Source organism: Trichosurus vulpecula, chromosome 1, assembly GCF_011100635.1.
Source record: "Trichosurus vulpecula isolate mTriVul1 chromosome 1, mTriVul1.pri, whole genome shotgun sequence".
NCBI classification, from domain to species: domain Eukaryota; kingdom Metazoa; phylum Chordata; class Mammalia; order Diprotodontia; family Phalangeridae; genus Trichosurus; species Trichosurus vulpecula.
In genome coordinates, this window is record NC_050573.1 from 178,611,685 (window position 1) to 178,632,697 (window position 21,013).

General features: G+C 39.1%; 1 protein-coding gene across 1 annotated transcript in view; it reads right to left on the reverse strand.

Moving 5' to 3' along the window:
* Positions 1 to 2,379: 2,379 nt before the first annotated feature.
* Positions 2,380 to 21,013, reverse strand: part of LOC118835453 (androgen dependent TFPI regulating protein) — a 107,302-nt gene continuing 88,668 nt past the window's right edge. Inside the window, exons 5-6 of the mRNA XM_036742640.1 lie at positions 12,881 to 13,032; positions 2,380 to 2,417 (exon numbers count right to left, since the gene is read on the reverse strand). Coding sequence (XP_036598535.1) covers positions 2,380 to 2,417; positions 12,881 to 13,032 — 190 coding nt within the window. The remainder of the gene's footprint in view (positions 2,418 to 12,880; positions 13,033 to 21,013) is intronic.

Here is a 21,013-nt window from a genome sequence, read left to right on the forward strand (position 1 = left end):
GGATATTAGTGAACATTCAGAAAAGGAAGTGGTGATTACCCACAACCAGGATGGTTTGATCAAGAAGACATCATGCCACTGCAAGCAGCCAGAAAGAAACAATTTGAGTATTGTGGAAACACAATCAGAATAACACAAAGTCCAGCAGCTTCTACATTAAGGGATCGAAGGGCTTGGAATATGATATTCCAGAGGTCAATGGAGCTAGGATTAAAACCAAGAATCACCTACCCAGCAAAACTGAGTATCATGCTCCAAGGCAAAATATAGATTTTCAATAAAATAGAGGACTTTCAAGCTTTCTCAGTGAAAAGACCAGAGCTGAATAGAAAACATGACTTTCAAACACAAGAATCAAGAGAAGCATGAAAAGAAGAAAGAGAAATCATAAGGGACTTACTAAAGTTGAACTGTTTTGTTTACATTCCTACATGGTAAGATGATGTATATAATTCATGAGACCTTTCTCAGTATTAGGGTAGCTGAAGGGAACATATATATATATATATATATATATATATATATAGACAGAGGGCACAGGGTAAGTTGAATATGAAGGGATGATATCTAAAAAAAATCAAAGTAAAGGATGAGAGAGGAATATATTGAGAGAGGGAGAAAGGGAGAGATAGAATAGGGTAAATTATCTCACATAAAAGTGGAAGAAAAAGCAGTTCTATAGGAAGGGAAGAGGGGGCAGGTCAGGGGGAATGAGTGAATCTTGCTCTCATCTGATTTGACCTGAGGAGGGAATAACATACACCCTCAATTGGGTATCTTACCCCATAGGAAAGGAGGAGGAAGGACATAAAACAGGGGGGATGATAGAAGGGAGGGCAGATAGGAGGAGGTGGCAATCAAAAGCAAACATTTTTGAAAAGTGACAGGTCAAGGGAGAAAATTGGATAAAGGGGGATAGGATAGGAAGGAGCAAAATATAGTTAGTCTTTCATAACATGAGTAATATGGAAGAGTTTTGCATAATGATGCACATGTGGCCTATGTTGAATTGCTTGCCTTCTTAGGGAGGGTAGGTGGAGACGGAAGAGGGGAGAGAATTTGGAACTCAAAGTTTTAAAAGCAGATGTTCAAAAAAAAGTTTTTGCATGCTACTAGGAAGTAAGATATACAGGCAATGGGGCTTAAAAATCTATCTTGCCATACAAGAAAGTAAGCTAAAAGGGGAATGGGGGGAGTGACTTGACAGAAAGGAGGGTTGACTGGGGAATGGGGCAATCAAAATATATGCCATCTTGGAATGGGGGGAGGGTAGAAATGGGGAGAAAATTTGTAATTCAAATTCTTGTGAAAATGCTGAGAACTAAAAATATTAAATAAATAAATAATGAATTTTTTAAAAAAAGAATACATCATGCCAGACTAATCTCATTTTGCTTCCTTTTTTTCTGGCAAGGGTCACAAGACTGATAGATCAAGGGAATGCTATAGCTATTATTTTCTATTGAGAATTTAGTGAAGTATTTGACAAAGTTTCTCATGCAACTGTTGTGGATAAGATGGAGAGATAATGGCGAGACAACAGGATGAATAACCAGATACTTTGTCATTAATAGGTTAATATTAAATCAGAAAGTCACTAGTGGATCCATCTCAGTGATCTATATTTGGCCTTATGACATTTTAATCAATGATTTGGAGAAAGCACAAATGTCATGATTATCAAATTTAAAGATGACACAAAACTTAAAGTGATAGATACTATATTGGATGATACAGCCAGGATCCAACAACAATTTTAAGAGACCAAAAGATTGAAATGAGTTTAATTCAATGAAAATTTAATAGGGATATTGTTGTCTTCCCCTATTAGAATGTAAACCTCTTGAGAGTAGGGATTCTCTTGTTTTCTTGTTTTAGTAATCCCAGAGATTAACATGGTTTTTGACACAGAATAAAATGCAACAAGAACCCATAAGACCCAAGTCATATTTTCTAGGTTAGAGTACATTTTTCCCCATTGAAACTGAGATTGTGCCTAAATGAAAACCAGAACCTAAAGGGTCATGGCCTGGGCTCCCACTCTTTGCACACTCTTAGGGTGGACTTAACTATGTAGACCTCATGAGAATGAGTGTATTCAGAGTACTCAAGAACCCCTGTGTAACTTCACAGAGTCTATGTATGATAAGCATCTATTTCACATATGCCCTCTTGGATTGTACTGGTTAGTCTCAAACAATTTTCAAGCTCAAACTGTTATTGCAACTTTTAAAATAATAATTTCTTGATTTCTTTTCTTTATGTTATCACTTATGTATTTCAACATTTTGATGTGCCATGATCATTAAATATATGTATATGCTCATTGTATGTATGAAATTGTTCTAGTTGCTAGAGAAGATCTTATAAGTATGGAGGTTATAAGGCCTGTGCCCTCAGGGAGCTTACGAAAGAAGCTACAAAACAAGAGAAAAACATATACTCGTGAACACGCATAAACATTTATAAAACATGTTTGGGTCTATTTTAAAATTAACATATAGGATCTATCTTGATCCAAGACTTTAAATTATTAAATTAATTAAAATATTTTCAATTTGAAAATAATGACTACAATAACAACTAAACTAGAGAAATTATTTCTTTAACTGAGTGAAAGTTTTAAGTTCACTGTATATGAAAACAATATGTTGGTTTTAAAAATAATTATTGTTAAACTCACCCTGATGTGGTGGTGACAGTACTAGGCTTGAAATGAAGAAGACCTGGGTTCAAATCCTGCCTCAGACACTTATTAGTTGCATGATCCTGGGCAAGCTACTTGCTCTCTCGAATTCTGTTTCCTCATCTATAAAGTGGAGATATTGATACCTATTACATTGATACCTATTATTATCTATTGATGCTTATTACTTCATAGAGTTGTTGGGAAGATCAAATGATGTATTGTTTTAAAAACCTTAAAATGCTATGCTAATACCAGCAATTATTAAGTTGAGGATAATAGATTATTAAAATTTTTTATCATTTTTATTGTATTAGAGTTCTCTATACTGTTTCATCTGCCAATTTTCAACTGGCCTTTTACGTGCTTTAATATCTGTGTGTGGCGAAGGCCACTAGGAATCTTTACCAGGAGCCTGAAAGCCTACAGTTCACCATTGAGAAAATGTAGCTAGGATCAGGCTTTTGATGTGAAGTTGGTTGTTTTTCCTTTTAATTTATTGTTATTTGGAATGTTGACTCTTGGAATAATTTTCATTCTCAAATTCTCAGTTTTGAAAGAACTGTTCTCATATGGCCCTGCCTTATGAGGAAGAGTTAAAGGAACAGGGAATGTTTAGCCTAGAACAATGATTTAGGAAGAGAATGAGAGCTACCTTCAAAAATAGCTGGCAGATAGAAGAGGAATTGTATTTGTTCTATTTGACCCAAGAAGCCAAATGAGCAGCAATGTTTGGAAGCTGCAAAGAGGAATATTTAGTCTTGATATAAGAGGTTTGTTTCTTTTTTTAAATTAACTGTGCCCAAACTGAATGGGATACAGCAGAGGTAATGAGTGAATTGGAGGTCCTTAGGTAAAAGCTATCAGAAATACGTGGAAATGTCAGGTCTGATTGGGCATACATGACCCCTTGGGTCCTTCAAATTCAGAAATTCTATGACTCAAATCATTTGATAGAGTGATAATTAAGTGATGATATTGCCTTATATTGTGGTGTCTTCCAGTTACATTTTACAAGAAAACAACTTGGAAATACAATTTAATTTCATATATATCTTTTTAGGATTTCAGTGTCCTCTCCTTGAAAACACATTTTCTACCCTGAACTTCCCCACACTCTCATTTTGATATGAGAGACCTTACATTTTTCACACATATTTGTGGATTTGGTGGAAGATGTCATTTTTGTATTTCTGTTTCTATAGAACAAGGTGGCATGTGGGTGTGATGTGGGGTAGTATGTGGCTGATTTTCTCCATTATATTCAAAATGAGTCTAAAGTTCTTATACTTTCCCTAGTGTGGGGAAAAAATGACCACTTTGCAGTCCAAAGAGATGTTCACTCAGCTCTAACCTTTCCATGGTTTTATTTTTTAATGTAAAAACTACCCATAGCATATTACTGCAATTCCTCAGAAAAGGAAAGGAGCATTACTATTAGTTTTCCTTTGATTGGAAGTAGCAATGAATCCTATTCATTGGAATAGATTTCTCTGAATCCTCTCAACTATCACACAAAACCTTAAGCCCTAGTGGCTTATCAAATAAATAGAAGATACACTTAATGAATTTGTAGATGACACAAAGTTGGTAGGGAGAGCTAACTTACCATGCTAACATGCTGCATGATGCAGTCAGAATCCAAAAGGATATTGAGAAGCTAGAGCATTAGCATGAATCAAAGAAGATGAAACTCAGTGGAGAGAACACACTTGGATTCAATAAATGAACCTCACAAGTATAGGATGGGGGAGTCATGATTAGACAGAAGATTATCTGGAAAAGATCTGGGGATGTTAGTGAAGTAGAAGCTCCAGGGATATGACAACAACAATTTTTTAAAAGTCAATGTGACCTTGGGCTGCCTTAGGAGAGCCATAGCTTCCAGGAATAAAGAAGGTGATAATCCCTGGCACTATGCCCAGGTCTGACAAAACTGCAGTATTGTGCTCATTTGTTGGTGACACAATTTAAGAGGGACATTGATAACTGCCCAAGCATCCACAGGAGGGCAAACAGGGTGGTAAAGAACCTTGAAATCATATCATATGATGAACAGTTGAGGTAACTGGGGAAGTCTAGTCTGGAGAAGCAGGGACATAGTAACTATTTTTAGGTATTTAAACAAAACTGTCAGTGGAAAAAGGGATTAGATTTGTTCTGTGTGGCCCCAGAAGGCATAGACAGGAGCAATGAGTGGAAATTGAAAATTTACTATTGACATCAGGAAAAACTTCCTGAGAATTTTATCTGTTCAAAAATGGAATTGGCTACCTTGGTTGGGGGAGGATTCTCATTCATTGGAGGCCTTCAAGCCGTGGCTAGGTTACTACTTGTTGGGTATGTTATAATGGAGAAGTCTTTGAGGTACGGGTTGGACTAGATCACCATTTGCAGTCTCTTCCTACTCCAAATTCTGGAATTCTTAGTGCTATTCTATTTGTGTATACACTAGAGGGGTAGAGGTGAAGGCGGAAAGTTAGAGTAGAGAGAGAGGCACAAAAATTTCACAGCCACCTTATTCCTCTCTAGCATCAACAACACTTCTAAGTCATTATTTAGTGGGTATGCCCAAAGGAACCTCGTTGAAGTTGACAAGGTTCAAGGATGAAGCTTTTGTTCTGGCACTGAAAATATCTATACAAAGCAGCATGATGCAGTGAAAAGATTCCCAGGTCTGGAGTTAGAAGATCTGAGAATAAATCTTGGTCCTTCCACTTACTAACTGCGAGGCCTTGAAAGTCAATTAACCTTTCTGGGACTCAGTTTCTTTCTCTATACAAGTAGGGGATTGGATTAACTAATTTCCAAGGTCCCTTCCAACACTTAGCTACAAATAGACCTTTTAATACCACATTTGGCATGTAGCTTTGGCATTAAGGATATCTTCTTAGTGGCATGTGACCTCTCCTTGTCCTTGGTACCCATTGGCTCTTTGACAATACATTTGTTGTTATTGTCATGTTCAACTCTTCATGACCCCATCTGGAGATTTCTTGGCAAAGATACTGGAATGGTTTGCCATTTCTTTCTCCAGCTCATTTTACACATGAAGCAACTGAGACAAAGTTAGGGGACTTGCCCAGGGTCACACAATTACTAAGTGTCTGAGGATGGATTTGAACCCAGGGAAGATGAGTCTTCTTGACTTCAAGTTCAGCACTCTATCCTGATGATTAATTCATGGTCAGTTTCAGAACACCTTTCTACACTTGGATGAGGCTTTTTTAAAAGCTGAGCTAAATAACCAGAACTGAAATGAACAGGTAAAAGAAGGCCACACATGGAGATTAAGACTCAGTTCACTGATACATAGGGAAGTGAGCCAAATTTTAAAAATTAGAGCCATTCTCTAGTTGATAAATGGTCAAAGAATATGAACAGGCAGTTTTCAGAAGATGAAATCAAAGCTATCAATAGTCACATGATAAAATTCTCTAAATCACTATTATTTAGAGAAATGTAAATCAAAATAACTCTGAGATACCACCCACAACTATTAGATTGAGTAACATGACAGAAAAGGAAAATGACAAATGCTGGATGGGATATGGGAAAGTTGGGGCACTAATGTATTGTTGGGAGAGTTTTGAACTAGTCAACCATTCTGGAGAACAATCTGGAACTACACCCAAAGGTCTATAAACCTGTTCATACCTTTTGACCCCCAATAGGTTTGTATCCCAAAGAGATCAAAGAAAAGGGAAAAGGACCTAGTTGTACAAAAAAAAATATTTATAGCAATTCTTTTTGTGATGGCAAAGAATTGGAAATTGAGAGGATGCTCATTAATTGGGGAATGGTGGAACAAGTTGTGCTAGACGATAATGGAATACTATTGTGCTATAAGAAATGATGAGGGGGATGGTTTCAGAAAAACCTGAAAAGACTTACATGAACTGTTGCTGAGTAAAGTGAACAGAACCAGGAACACATTGTACATAGCAACAGCAACATTGTGCTGTTGTGACCAACTTTGATAGACATAGCTACTCTGATCAAGACAACGATCCAAGACAACTGCAAATCACCCATGATGAAAAATGCTATTCATCTCCAAGGAGAGAATTGAATTCTGAGAACAGACTAAAGCATGCTTTTTTCTATTTTATGTGTGTGTGTGTGTGTGTGTGTGTGTATGTGTGTGTGTGTGTGTGCGTGTCTTCTTTTGCAATATGGCTAATGGGGAAATATGTTTTGCATGGCTTTACTTGTATAATCCATATTGTATTGTATACCTTTCAATGGGTGAGGGAGGCGTGGGAGGGAGAGAATTTGGAACTCAAAATTTAAAAAAAGGTAAAAATATTTTACATGCAATTGGTAAATATTTAACAAAATAAATTAAAATCTATTTTTAAAAAAGACTCAGTTCACTGGAGGGGAAAACTACACATCTGTGAACCTCTTATAAGTCCCTGGGGAAAGCAGATGCCCATTGAAGAGGAAGCAGAGTTTTGTCTGTTCGTGAGTTTTGGTGCCAATCTTTTGTAAGTCATATTTCCTGTTGAGTCAAATAAAATCTACTCTATATTTGCTATTTTGCAAATCTGTGTGGTTACGTAGGAGTTGAGGGTCTTTGACCTTTTCTGCAGACAATCAACCAATACATATTCATAAAGTGCCTACTATTTGCTAAGCCCTAGGGATACAAAAAGAGGCAAAAGACAATCCCTGCCGGCAAGAAGCTTATAATATAATGGGAAAGGCAACAGGCAAAAAATCTAAATGCAAAGCAAGCTTTATAGAGGGTAAATAGGAAAAATTAAGAGCAGGAAAGCACTGGAATTAAGAGGGCTGAATGGAGGATAGGAATAGGGAGAGACTTGAGGCAGGCAGACCCATCAGAAGGTTATAGCAATAGTCCAGGCATAAGGAGATGAGGGCCTGCACCAGAGTGGTGGCAGTGTCAGGGAGAGAAGGGGGCGTAGTCGAAAGATGTTATGAAGGTGAAATCGATAGGCCTTGGCAATAGCTTGGGTATAGGAGGTGAGAGGTAATGAAGAATCCAGGATGAGTCCTAGGTTGCAAGCCTGAGACTCTCAGAGGATGGTGTTGCCCCTTACAGTAGTAGGGAAGGTAAGAAGGGAGGGAAGGGTTTAGGAGGAAAAATAATGAGTTCCATTTTGGAAATGTTGAGTTTAAGATGTCTACTGGACATCTAGTTGGAGACCTCTGAAAGGCAGTTGGAGATACAAGTTTGAAGGTTGGCAGAGAGATTGGGGCAGGATAGGTGGATCTGAGAATCATCAGCATAGAGATGGTAATCAAATCCATGGGAGCTGATGAGGTCACCAAGTGAAGTAGTATAGAGGGAGAGGAGAAGAGGGCCCAGAACAGAACCCTGAGGGACACCTAGGGTTAGAGAGCATGATCTGGATGAAGATCCAGCAAAGGAGACAGAGAAGGAGGGGATCAGAGAGGTAGGAGGAGAGCCAGCAGAGAGTGGTATCAGGAAAACATAGATAGAAGAGAATATCAAGGAGGAGAGAGTGATTAACAGTGTCAATGGCTGCAGAGAGGTCAAAGAGAATGAATATAGTGGAGAGAGTACTGGATCTGAGTTCAATCCTGCCTCATACACTTAATAGCTAGGGGATTCAAGGCCCCTCAATCTCTTTTAGCCTCAGTTTGTTGATGTGTAAAGTGACAATGATAGAAATTACCTCACAAAGTTATTGTTAGGAATAAATGAGAGAATATTTTAAAGCACTTAATAAATCTTAAAGCACTCCATAAGTATTAGCTAATATTAAGTTCTGATTTTCCCAGAGAAAATCATTGGGTGGGGAATACAAGCCAAAATCTTACGTTCCCATAGGGACAAAAAGCAAATAATTCCCCACAGTTAAAATTGGTCTAGGGGACTTCTGGGTCACAAGAGCAAAAAGATAGAGCACTAAATATTTTCTCTGATATGACTTTTCAAACTTTTCCAAAACAGAAATTATGCACCAAAGATAAGACCACTTCAGCAATCTCTATGATCTAAGTCATCCATAATCCCAAAAGAAGGTTAAAACAACAACAACAAAAACCATGAACTGACACTCACTGACCCTGAGATCACTCACTAACCCTCTCCCACCTCCCATGTACAGGCAGCAAGGCTGGACTAGCAGATCCAAACACCTGACACATGGTCAGGACTTTTAAAAAACCCAACTCCACATGCTGGTCTCCCCTTCCTATTTCCAGTGCAGTGGAGACCCCAACTCTAGGCTTCAAAAGTTAGCTCTGATAGAGAAAGACAGCTAGCAGAGCAGATGACAGCCTTTTAGGAGCAAAAGCCTGCTGGGGGCCACAACCCCATAGCACCAGCATTGCTAAGCTCCAAACTGCTGGTGTTAGGGCAGACAACCTTGGAGCACCAGCATAGCTGTTCTCTAAACCACCTGTGCCCCTCCAGATAATTAGAAAAGAAGAGTGGGAGTGGGATAAGACACTGGGTGTGGGGGAAGCTTTGCAGCTCTCCACTAAGCTTGAGGGGAAAAGCATAGCATCCAGCTAGGGCCTGCCCAGCATGAGAGCAGGCTAAGGTGCTTTGAGATCCAGTCCCCAAGGAAACCACTATCAGAGGGGAGGAAGTAAAAAACTGAAGAGGTGAATATTAGGAGGCTGGGAGCGGGGAGGAAGGCTGAAATTATCAAAGATCTCAGGAAGAAGAAAACTCCAAGACTTGGAACATAAATCAACAGGGAGAAGATCAACCACAGAAGGAAATATGGCCAACAGATATCAGAAATAAGTTCAGGCATCTATGAATAAATACTATAAGATACAGCAACATGAATGAAACAGAGAGGCCTCTGTGAAATGTGGGATCACAGAATTACAACACTCTGTTCCTGAGTGGCTCAAAAGACAAAGAAAATTTATGAAAGAAGAATTTATGGCTTACAAAACAAAAATATGGGCAGAATGGAAAATTGGAATCTTTGATGGCAAGTCTCACTAAAGAAACAAAAGAGACAACAATAGATTGAAAATATAAATACACAGAAGTGAAGGACAATCTAGAAGAAGAAAAGCAAAAACAATAACTTTAAATGAAAATATGCTCACTATACAAGTAAAACATAATAATCTAGAAGACAAGATGTGTGGTGACAATTTAAGGTCTCCTAGAAGAAAACAGTGGTAATAAAAACTCTTACCAGGGAAATGATAGAACAGCCCAGAATTTCTGAACATTAGAAAATAAAATGCCAATTGAAAACATTCACAGATTGCCTCAAGAAAAATGAAACAAAACCCCAAGGCAGCAAATTCTGAGACACCTAGTGATTAAATTTAACAATTCAATTAAGAAACAAGTTCTTCCAGAGATAGAAAGGAAAGGATATTCGAATTAAGCAAGATTATTCTTCACCCACCATAAAATGTAGGAGGGAATGGAATAATGTGTTCTGAAGATCATTATAGATCAAGAAGCGGCCCAGGGTGATCCATCCTGCAAATCTATATTTAAGCATACAGGAAAAAAAATGGAAGTTTGATAATAGAGAGACATCCAAACATTTTTTAGAACAAAAACAAAACCAAAACAGAACTGAAGAGATTATTTGCTACTTGAATACTCCAAACAAAAGAAAGGTAGGAGGAATAAATAACTGCAGCAGCCAGGGACAGCAACCACAACTGAGTGACAGCAGAAAGACCTATAAGAAACTTCTAAAGGCATGTAAGAAGACTAGGGTAAAAGCAGAATTTCTATGGGCATAACTGTGAAAAAGCAGGTCTGGAGCTTTAGGGACGAAACCTGGCAGCCCTTTGACTACAAGTGAGGGACTACATGTGGGTACATGAAAGGGAGGGATGAGAATAGGGGGATAGAGAGAAATATCTGATGTACCAGGGACAAATCAAAGCCTTGCAATGAGGCTAAGAGGACCCCTGGAGACTCAGAAAAAGAAGGCCTCAGAAAAGAATAGGTAAAGAGAAGATGGGGAAGGAAGAACTTTGATGGGAGAGAGTTCCGTTGATGAATACTCCTATGGATGAAGAGAGATGGGGACCTAGGGCTCAGTGTGGTCTAGGGAATTTGGTGCTTAAAAGTCCTACTTTGGGAGAAGGGGAGTTGGAACTTCTGGGAGAAACTGGCACCTGGGAGAGTGGGGGAGCATGGACCCAGGGAGGAGATTTGGGGGAGGGGGAAGGTAACCAAGGGAAGGTATAAATCAGTGAGGCAGCTGGGATGGCGTAATGGTTAGAGCACTGGGATACAAACAGGAAGATTCCTCTTCATGAATTTAAATCCAGCCTTAGATGCTTACTAGCTGGGTGACCCTGGGCAAATTACTTAACCCTGTTTGCCTCAGTTTCCTTATCTCTAAAATGAGCTGGAGAAAGAAATGGCAAACTATTCCAGTATCTTCACCAAGAAAACCCCAAGTAGGGACATGAAGAGTTGGACACAATTGAAACCACTGAACAACAACACTAAATAGATTGGTGGTAGGCTGCAAAATCAGGGTTGGGGTGCCCAACATGTGAAAGTATCCTCTCTGACACTGGCATTCTTGGGGAGAGAGAGGGGATGGAAGGGGAGAAAATGTAAAACTTATGGAAGTGAATATTGAAAATTTAAAATAAATAAATATGAAAATTTAAATGTTTGCTTTGTTAGATAACATGATCACAACTCCTGCTTTTTTGGAGGGATTCACTTGGTGCATAATGATTTTTTGTCCATCCCCTCAGTTTTATTCTGTGTATGTCTTTGCTTTTTAAATGCTCTTCTTGTAAGCAACAGATTGTAGGATTTTGGTTTTTCTTTTTTTATCCAATCTGTCACTCTTTTTTGTTTTATTGGCTTTTCTCTCAAGGGAGTTAAGAGGCCAAAAGTGAAGAAAAGTTCTTTTGGATAGTGCCATAGAAAGAGGGTATTAGAGACCTTACTATATTTGAAGTGAAGAACTGGAGAAGTGGATTTATAGCATGGCTGAAACACCTGGCTTTTTAACAGTAGGAATCCATTGAGTAGAAACCAAGAACATAGACCTCTAGCTCAGGTAGCAGTTAGGCTGATTTTGAGAATAAAATCTATCCAAGTTAGTGGGTTACCCAGACAAAGGAAGGAAGAACTAAGGAAGAACAAGACCTAGGTATAGCTGGAAAACCAGTTTCCCTGAAAAGACCTCTAAAATGGTATAGCTCCCCTTGGATGACTATTATAACTATCTTATTATATTTCCTTATGATGTTTAATAGCTTAAAATAAAAATACTTTTACATGTTTTAAAAGAGTAATTTGTTCTATTTTTAAGGAATAGGGGCAGGGCTTTTGTCATCTCCAATAGGCTCATCTATGAATTTAGAGAACCTTGTCAGTTGAAGAGGCATGGAGGTGACCAGAACCAGGAAAAAACAAAAAAACCCAACCCTACAGTTATAGGGCTGGGTAGGGTGTGGGCAGGGAACCGGTGGGTTTGTGGCTCCATAGTTTCCCTCTAGATTATAAAGAAATTCAAGTGATATGAGAGGTGAGAGTACTGGCCCTGATAAGCAAACCCTTCTAGTGGCTGAAGCAGCTAATGCGGCCATCAGGCTAACAGAGAAGAGACCATGTTCATATTGTGTGAGGAGGAATCTGCCCAGAAGAGAGTCTCACTTTGAGCAGGAAAACACTGATCCTGTGTTGTCAGCTGGGATAGAAAGCACTTGTCTTTCCAGAATTTGGCTTTTCACTTAACAAAGCTATTTAATACTTGAAGCTCAGGAAATTGCTGCAGCATGAGGAAGGAGGACTGTGATTGTAGCTTCTGGTAATTAGCTAGAGTTCTCTTCTCCCACAATCTCGCTCCCAGTTCCTTTACCTTTCCATTGTTTTCATGAACCATAATTTGTCCTGAGCTGAGACCTCTGAACAAGTACATTAAGATATACTGGGCTCATACAGAAGAAAAAACACTGGATTTGGAATGAGAGGAAATGCTATGGATCCTGCCTCTGCTATTTATTCATGTGATTTTGGGCTTAACCTCTCTGGTTCTCAGTTTTCTTGTCTGTGAAGTGAGCGTATTGGACTTAGTACTTTCTAAAGGCTCTTCCAGCTCTAAACCTATGGTCTTTCCAGGTCTATTGAATTGCTGTAATTTGCCTGTGTGTTGCAACTGGAGATGGGAAAAGGGGAGAACAAAAGGAAGGAATGTTTGATGTTGGAATTCCGTAGGTGAAAGAGATATCACTTACCCCAAATCAGCTGGTTAAAGTACTTTCCAAGGAGGTAGATGCAGGCCAGGAAGACATAGCTGACAGAGAAGAAGGCTACTAAGCTCTCTGGACTGAGCTTAGCAAATACAGGATACACCCACTTTTTGGTTACATAATAAATCCTCAGGATCCTGCAGAAATAAATAGATCACACCAATTAAGACAGCACGAGATAAGCTTGTAGCATTTTTACTTAGGAGAAAATGGCGCTCTGAAACTGGACTGGTGAAGAGGAAGCTGACTGTGATATTGGTTGATAATTGAGTTACCTCTTCTGGAAAACAGAAGTGAATTGTCAGTGTAGTTGTTCTGCTAAGCAGTGTAACAACAAGATATCTTGTTGGCTTAACTTACAACTCAGTGCCCAATGTGTCACACAAAGAGGTTAGAAGAGAAGGAAGGTGAACCACCGTCTAGAACCCTAAACTAGAAGTCAAGAACCCCTGGGTTATAGCCCTAGCTCTGCTTCTAATTCTCTGCGTGATTTTTGGGTGTCACAACTTCTCTGGGCCTCCATTTCTCAACCTGGAAAACAAGACTTATAGACTCCTAGATTTGGGGGCCATAACTCCAACGCAATGTGCCCAATGTTGAAGTCTGGTCATACTGCAATTCATGTGTTTTGTTCCCGGCACATCCCTAAAGGGATGGAATAGCCAGAAAACTTGGCTCTGGTTCCTTTGAGGATAGGTACCAATCAACACTGTGCATCAGGAAAGAAAGGATGGGAAAGGACCAACAGGGTCAAACTGAAGCCCAAATGTAGATAATGAATGAAAATTACCTCTAATTTGATTTGTTCACATCTAGTATTAATGCAGTATGAAGATTTCCTTCATCAATTCATACTGGAAACTCACCTGAAACTTATTGTCTTAGAGCATTGTTTAGGGCAGAGCGATCCTTAACCAAAGTCTTCCCAACTCCAAGGTCAGCCCTCTATCCATTGTCCTATACCGCCACACTAACATAATTTTTTTCTTTTTCTTTTCTTTTTTTGGGAGGCAATCAGGATTAAGTGACTTGCCCAGGGTCACACAGCTAGTAAGTGTCTGAGGCCAGATTTGAACTCAGGTCTTCCTGACTACAGGGCTAGTGCTCTATCCACTGTGCCACCTACTTTGCCCCACGCTAACGTAATTTCTTAAAATAAACTCTCTAGCCTTCTAATTATAATAATAATCCTTGGTGCTATGATATTCTAACATCTAAACAGTGAACTTTTAATATGGTACCAAAGAGCCTGAAGTATGTATGTCCCAGAGGTTCCCAAATTTATTTGACCTACTGCCCACTTTTCAAAAAAAATTAGTCAGTGCCCCCTTGGAAATCTTTTTTTAACCTTTTAACGATTGGGGGTTTTTTGTTTGTTTTTTTGAAGTTTGCATCATTTCTAACTATTACTGCCCCCTATCATTCTAGCACCCCCCAGGAGGCAGTGTCACCCACTTTGGGAACCTATGCAGCCTAGGCTGATCTCTTGTGTCAGGATTCCACAGGAGCGTTAAGCCTTCCATTAGGGTATGTATGGTAATAAGGAAGTTGAGGGCAGAGACGATAGAAAGCAGTGGTCAAGAAAGATCTTTGAAATTACTATAGGTTACTCTAATTAATTTCTTTTATTTATTTGGAGTTATGGCCTTCTGGTTTCAGAACAAATTTACTCAAAACCATATGCAAAAAAAATTGTTTTAAGCTAGAGGCCTGGAAAGTTTTTATTTCTCTATAAATGTATTTATTTCATTTTTATAAGGTTTGTGATGAAAAGTTCCTGAGGGAGACTAATGAATTCTGATTTTTCACAGGGAAAGTGCAAAGAAAACTACAGGTCTGTTAACCTGACAGTGGGAATAGTAATGAAAATGCAAATACAGTATTAGGCAAGATTACAGTAATTTAATAAAGGGCAGTCAGCACAGAGGCATGAAGGGAAAATTGTGCCTGTCAGTTTGTATCACATCTTGGATAACACGACTGAATAAATGTTAAAAAAAAAAAAGGAAGAAAGAAAGAAAGAAGGAAGGAAATCAAATAGTGAATAAAACGTACTTGACTTCTGGGAAAACATTTGCCATGGGAAAAAATGATTGAGGAGTTTAGAATATGCATCACTTGGAAAAGGATTATGAAATGGAATTAAAAATTAGATGTATGACTCCACCCCCTACTCATATGCTTTTTCTCTAGAGAGATCAGATGGGGTGGCATGTTACTAAGATGAACAGTACCGATCCAGACCAGTGTTTGGCAGTGAGTAGCAGGACATTTCTAAGAGAACAGGAAACAAATGAATTTTACTTTTCATTCTGGTTTTTGTAACCACTAATTCAAAGCCCAGTACATTGCCCATGGTAGGAACTTAGTAAATTTTGCAAAAATGGATTGAATTTGCAGAAGACAGAAAATCATTTCTAGGAAAAATCTCCCTAAGATAGTCCTGGGGGAGGTTGTAGGGGTAAGGATTGAAAGATGTAGCTAAAGATTGGACAAGGGGCTCGCCGTGATCCATTCACTCTCCTGTGTTCAAAACCTTCAGATCATCCTCCCCCTTCTGTTGTTGTCATTGCTCTCTGACCCCATCTGGGGTTTTCTTGGCAAAGATACTGGAGTGGTTTGCCATTTCTTCTCCGGCTCATATTATAAATGGGGAAACTGAGGCAAACAGCGTTAAGTGACTTGTCCAGAGTCACACAACTAGTAAGTGTCTGAGGCCAGATCTGAACTCAGGAAGACTCATCTTCCTGACTCCAGGCCTGGTGTTCTATCTGCTGCACCCACCCATCTGCCCCAGTTCCATAACTTCCATCCTCTTGTAAGAGATGAGGGAGTGGTTTTGTTTCCATAGTTGAGAGTGTTCACCTTCCTCCCACTTCCCTCCAGCTTTGGCAGAGTGTAGGTCAGGTGACTGATTGTAGCTGCTTCCCATCAGAGCTCTGATCTGGCAGAGACCAGGTGTTAGGTGGGTTGAGTGAAAGGTCAGAGGCTTCTACGCATGCTTAGAGGAGGGCATGACAGTAAGCAGTCAAGGGGTTGTATCTGGCCAATGAAGAGCCTAGAAGGAGATTCAAAGGGAGGGTCTGTAAAAGGATTGGTGTACATCTGAGTCCTTTGTACTCCCCTTGCTCTGTTCGGGGGATGTACCCTTTTATTCAGACCGAATAAATGTAAAATATAATTAAAGTGCCCCCAACCTCTACCGTTTGGGTGGCGTCCTTTCTAATAAGAATGGATAATAAATGCCTTTTCTGATTTTGGGCTGGGACTCCGAAGTCTTTATTGTGCCATTGCACATACTCTCATCTCTATTTTAAATGCCTTCCCCAATATGATGCTATTCTCCCTTTCCTTCTCAGATGACTTCTATCCACACACTCTATATTCCAGTGAAATTGAGATGTTTTTCTGCTAAAAAAAAAAAAGCCATTTACCCTCATATCTCCATGTCTTTGTTCCTGCTGTTCCCTAGGTCTTGAATCCTTTTTTCCAGCTCTCCTACCCACCTTCACCTTTTAATTTCCTACTGATCTTTAGAGCTCCACTCATATTTCACACCTCCTTCTGGAAGTCTATGCTGATCTCTCTGTCTTTAACAACACTTCCCTTTAAAACTTCAGATATATGCAAACATTTTTTAATTTTTATTTTTTTTAATTTATTTATTTAACATATTTAGTTTTCAGCATTGATTTTCACAAGAGTTTGAATTACAAATTTTCTCCCCATTTCTAGCCTCCCCCCTACTCCGTATATTCTGGTTGCCCTATTTCCCATTCAGCCCTCCCTTCTGTCACCCCACTCCCCTCCCATCCACTTTTCCCTTCCTTTCTTGTAGGGCAAGATAAATTTCTATGCCCCATTGCCTGTGTGTCTTATTTTCTAGTTGCATGCAAAAACTTTTTTTTTGTTTTTGAACATCTGTATTTAAAATTTTGAGTTCCAAATTCTCTCCCCTCTTCCCTTCCCACCCACCCTCCCTATGAAGTCAAGCAATTCAACCTAGGCCACACATGTATCATTATGTATAACCCTTCCACAATACTCATGTTGTGAAAGACTAACTATATTTTGCTCCTTCCCAACCCATCCCCCTTTATTGAATTTTCTCCCTTGACCCTGTCCCCTTTCCAAAGTGTTTGTTTTTGATTACCTCCACCCCCATCTGTCCTCCCCTCCATCATCCCCCCCTTTTTTTTATCTTCTTCCCTCTTCTTTCCTGTGGGGTAAGATACCCAATTAAGTTTGTATGGTATTCCCTTCTCAGGCCAAATTTGATGAGAGCAAGATGCAATCATTCCCCCCTCACCTACCCTCTCCCCCTCTCCCACAGAACTGCTTCCTCTTGCCACCTTTATGCAAGATAATCCACCCCATTCTATCTCTCCCTATCTCCCTCTCCCAATATGTTTCTCTCTCATCCCTTAATTTGATTTTATTTCTTTTAGATATCTTCCCTTCATCTTCAACTCACCCTGTGTCTGCCCTCTCTCTCTCTCTCTCTCTCTCTCTGTATGTGTGTATATATATATATATATATATATACACACACATACATATATACATACATGCACATTCACTTATATATATACATAAACATATATATATATATATATATAGATATATATATGCATATTCCTTTCAGCTACTATGATATTGAGGTCTCATGAATCATACACATCATCTTTCCATGTAGGAATGTAAACAAAACAGTTCACCTTTAGTAAGTCCCTTATGATTTCTCTTTCTTGTTTACCTTTTCATGCTTCTCTTGATTCTTGTGTTCGAAAGTCAAATTTTCTATTCAGCTCTGGTCTTTTCACTGAGAAAGCTTAAAAGTCCTCTATTTTACTGAAAATCCATATTTTGCCTTGGAGCATGATACTCAGTTTTGCTGGGTAGGTGATTCTAGATTTTAAGCCTAGCTCCATTGACCTCCAGAATATCGTATTTCAAGCCCTTCGATCTCTTAATGTAGAAGCTGCCAGATCTTGGATTATTCTGATTGTGTTTCCACAATATTCAAATTGTTTCTTTCTGGCTGCTTACAGTATTTTCTCCTTGATCTGGGAGCTCTGGAATTTGGCGACAATATTCCTAGGAGATTTCTTTTTGGGATCTATTTGAGGAGGCGATCGATGAATTCTTTCAATTTCTATTTTGCCCTGTGGCTTTAGAATATCAGGGAAGTTCTCCTTGATAATTTCTTGAAAGATGATATCTAGGCTCTTTTTTTGATCATGGCTTTCAGGTAGTCCAATAATTTTTAAATTATCTCTCCTGGATCTATTTGCCAGGTCAGTGGTTTTTCCAATGAGATATTTGACATCGTCTTCCATTTTTTCATTCCTTTGTTTCTGTTTTATAATATCTTGATTTCTCATAAAGTCACTAGCTTCCACTTGCTCCAATCTAATTTTTAAGGTAGTATTTTCTTCAGTGGTCCATTGGACCTCCTTTTCCATTTGGCTAATTCTGCCTTTCAAGGCATTCTTCTCCTCATTGGCTTTTTGGAGCTCTTTTGCCATTTGAGTTAGTCTATTTTTTAAGGTGTTGTTTTCTTCAGTGTGTTTTTTTAGTATTTTTTTGGGTCTCCTTTAGCAAGTCATTGACTTGTTTTTCATGGTTTTCTCGCATCCTTCTCATTTCTCTTCCCAATTTTTCCTCTACTTCTCTAACTTGCTTTTCCAAATCCTTTTTGAGCTTTTCCATGGCCTGGAACCAGTTCATGTTTTTTTTTGGAGGCTTTTGGTGTAGGCTTTTGCACTTTGTTGACTTCTTTAGGCTGTATGTTTTGGTCTTCTTTGTCACCAAAGAAAGAATCCAAAGTCTGAGACTGAATCTGGGTGTGTTTTCACTGCCTGGTCATATTCCCAACCAGCTAACTTGACCCTTGAGTTTTTCAGTGAGGTATGACTGCTTGTAGACTAATGAGTTCTATGTTCCACGTTTAGGGGGAATGCGCCAGCTCTACCACACCAGCACTCCTCCTTCCCCAAGAACCCCCAACCTGGACTGGGCTTAGATCTTCAGCAGGCTGTGCACTCCTGCTGTGATCCGCCACTTACTTCCTTCCACCAGGTGGGCCTGGGGCCAGAAGCAACAGCAGCTGTAGCTGCCCCACCTCCGCTGCCCCGGGCAGTGGCCAAACTGTGAACTCCTTCCACTCCCGCAGCTTTTCCCACTAACCTTCTCTGCTGTCTTTGGTGTTTGTGGGTTGAGAAGTTTGGTAACTGCTGCAGCTCACTGATTCAGGGCACTAGGGCCCGCTCCACCCAGCTCCTGGTCTGGTTGGTCTGAGCAGCTCATGCTGGGCTCTGCTCTGCTCCCAGCTCCCAGCTCCCAGCTCCGTGTGGGATAGACCTCACCCAGAGACCATCCAGGCTGTCCTGGGCTGGAGCCCTGCTTCCCTCCGCTGTTTTGTGGGTTCTGCAGTTCTAGACTTGGTTCAGAGCCATTTTAATAGGTTTTTGGAGGGACTCGGTGGGGAGCTGACTGCTTTCCAGCTGCCATCTTGGCTCTGCCCTGATATATGCAAACTTTAAAAGTTTTTGAACAAACAAAACCAATGAAGCCCAAATGAGAAGAAAAGTAGGAAATGTGAAAAAATTACAGCAAGGTCTCTTTTCTCAAATACATAGGGAACTGATCCAAATTTATAAAAATAAGAACCTTTCCTCAATCGAGAAATGGTCAAAGTACATGAATAGACAGTTTTCTGAGGAAGAAATAAATTCTGTCAATAGTCACATGGAAAAATGCTCTAAATCACCAACGATTAGGGAAATGCAAACTAAAACACCTCTGAGTTGATACCTCACACCTATCAGATTGGCATGATGACAGAAAAGGAAAATGGTAAATTCTAGAAGAAATGTCAGAAAATAGTCCACTAATTCACTGCTGGTGGAGCTGTGAATTAGTTCAACCATTATAGAGAACAATTCAGAATTATGCCCAAAGGACTATATAACTGTGCATATCTTTTGATCCACCAATACCCCTCTTGGGCCTATACCCCAAAGAAATCAAAGGAAAAAGAAAAGGATTATATGTACAGAAATATTTATAGCAGCTTTTTTTGTGGTGGCAAAGAATCAGAAACTAAGTGGATGCCCATCAACTGGGGAATAATGGAACAAGTTATGGTATATGAATGTGACAGGATACTATTGTGTTGTAAGAAATGATGAAAAAGATGATTTCATAAAGAAAAACCTGGGAAGATCTATATAAACTGTTGCAAAGTGAAGCAAGCAGAAAATCAGAACAATCTACACAGTAACAGCAAATATTGTAAAGGTTAACTCTAAACAATACAATGATGTACCATAATTCCAAAGAACTCATAATGAAAAATGCTATCCACCTTCAGATAAAGAAGTAACAGACTCAGAGTATAGACTGAAACACATTCTTAAAATCTTTGTCTTGGAGTTTTGGGGGTTTTTGTTGTTTTTTTTGGAGCATGGCTAATATGGAAATATGCTTTGCATGACATCTATAACAGATATTGTACTCTTGCTTTCTCAGTTGGTGGGGAAGGGGATGGAGGGAGAGAAAGAATTTGGAAGTGAAAATAAAAATAAAAATTTTAAAAACAATTTTAAAAACCCAGATAATTTGGATATATGTATAGTTAAAACATTTATTAAATACTAATTGTATATCAAACACTGTGCTAAGGTACTTTGTTTTGCCACTCCTGAACACAATTATGTGTAATGTTGTATCTTAGAATAATCCTTATCTGTGCATTATCTCCCTCCTAGACTGTATGCATCATGAAGTCAGGGATTGCATTTTATCTACTCTATATTTCTTCCTCAGGTCCTACCATAGGTGCTCTGCAAATAGTAGGAAGTAAGCAACAATCAAGAATAATCAGGTATTTTCTGTGAGCAAGGCATTGTGCTAGGGGCTGAGAATACAACAAAAATGACAAATAGTCTCTGGCCTCAAGGAGCTTACATTCTACTAAAAATATAACAGTTTAACAGATAAGTAAATACAAAATAATCTGAATACTAACAATTGGGGTGATGGAAAAGGCTTCCAGTAGGAAGCAGACACCAAGCAACAGGGGACCACTAAATGTTTTTGAATAAAGGAATCACT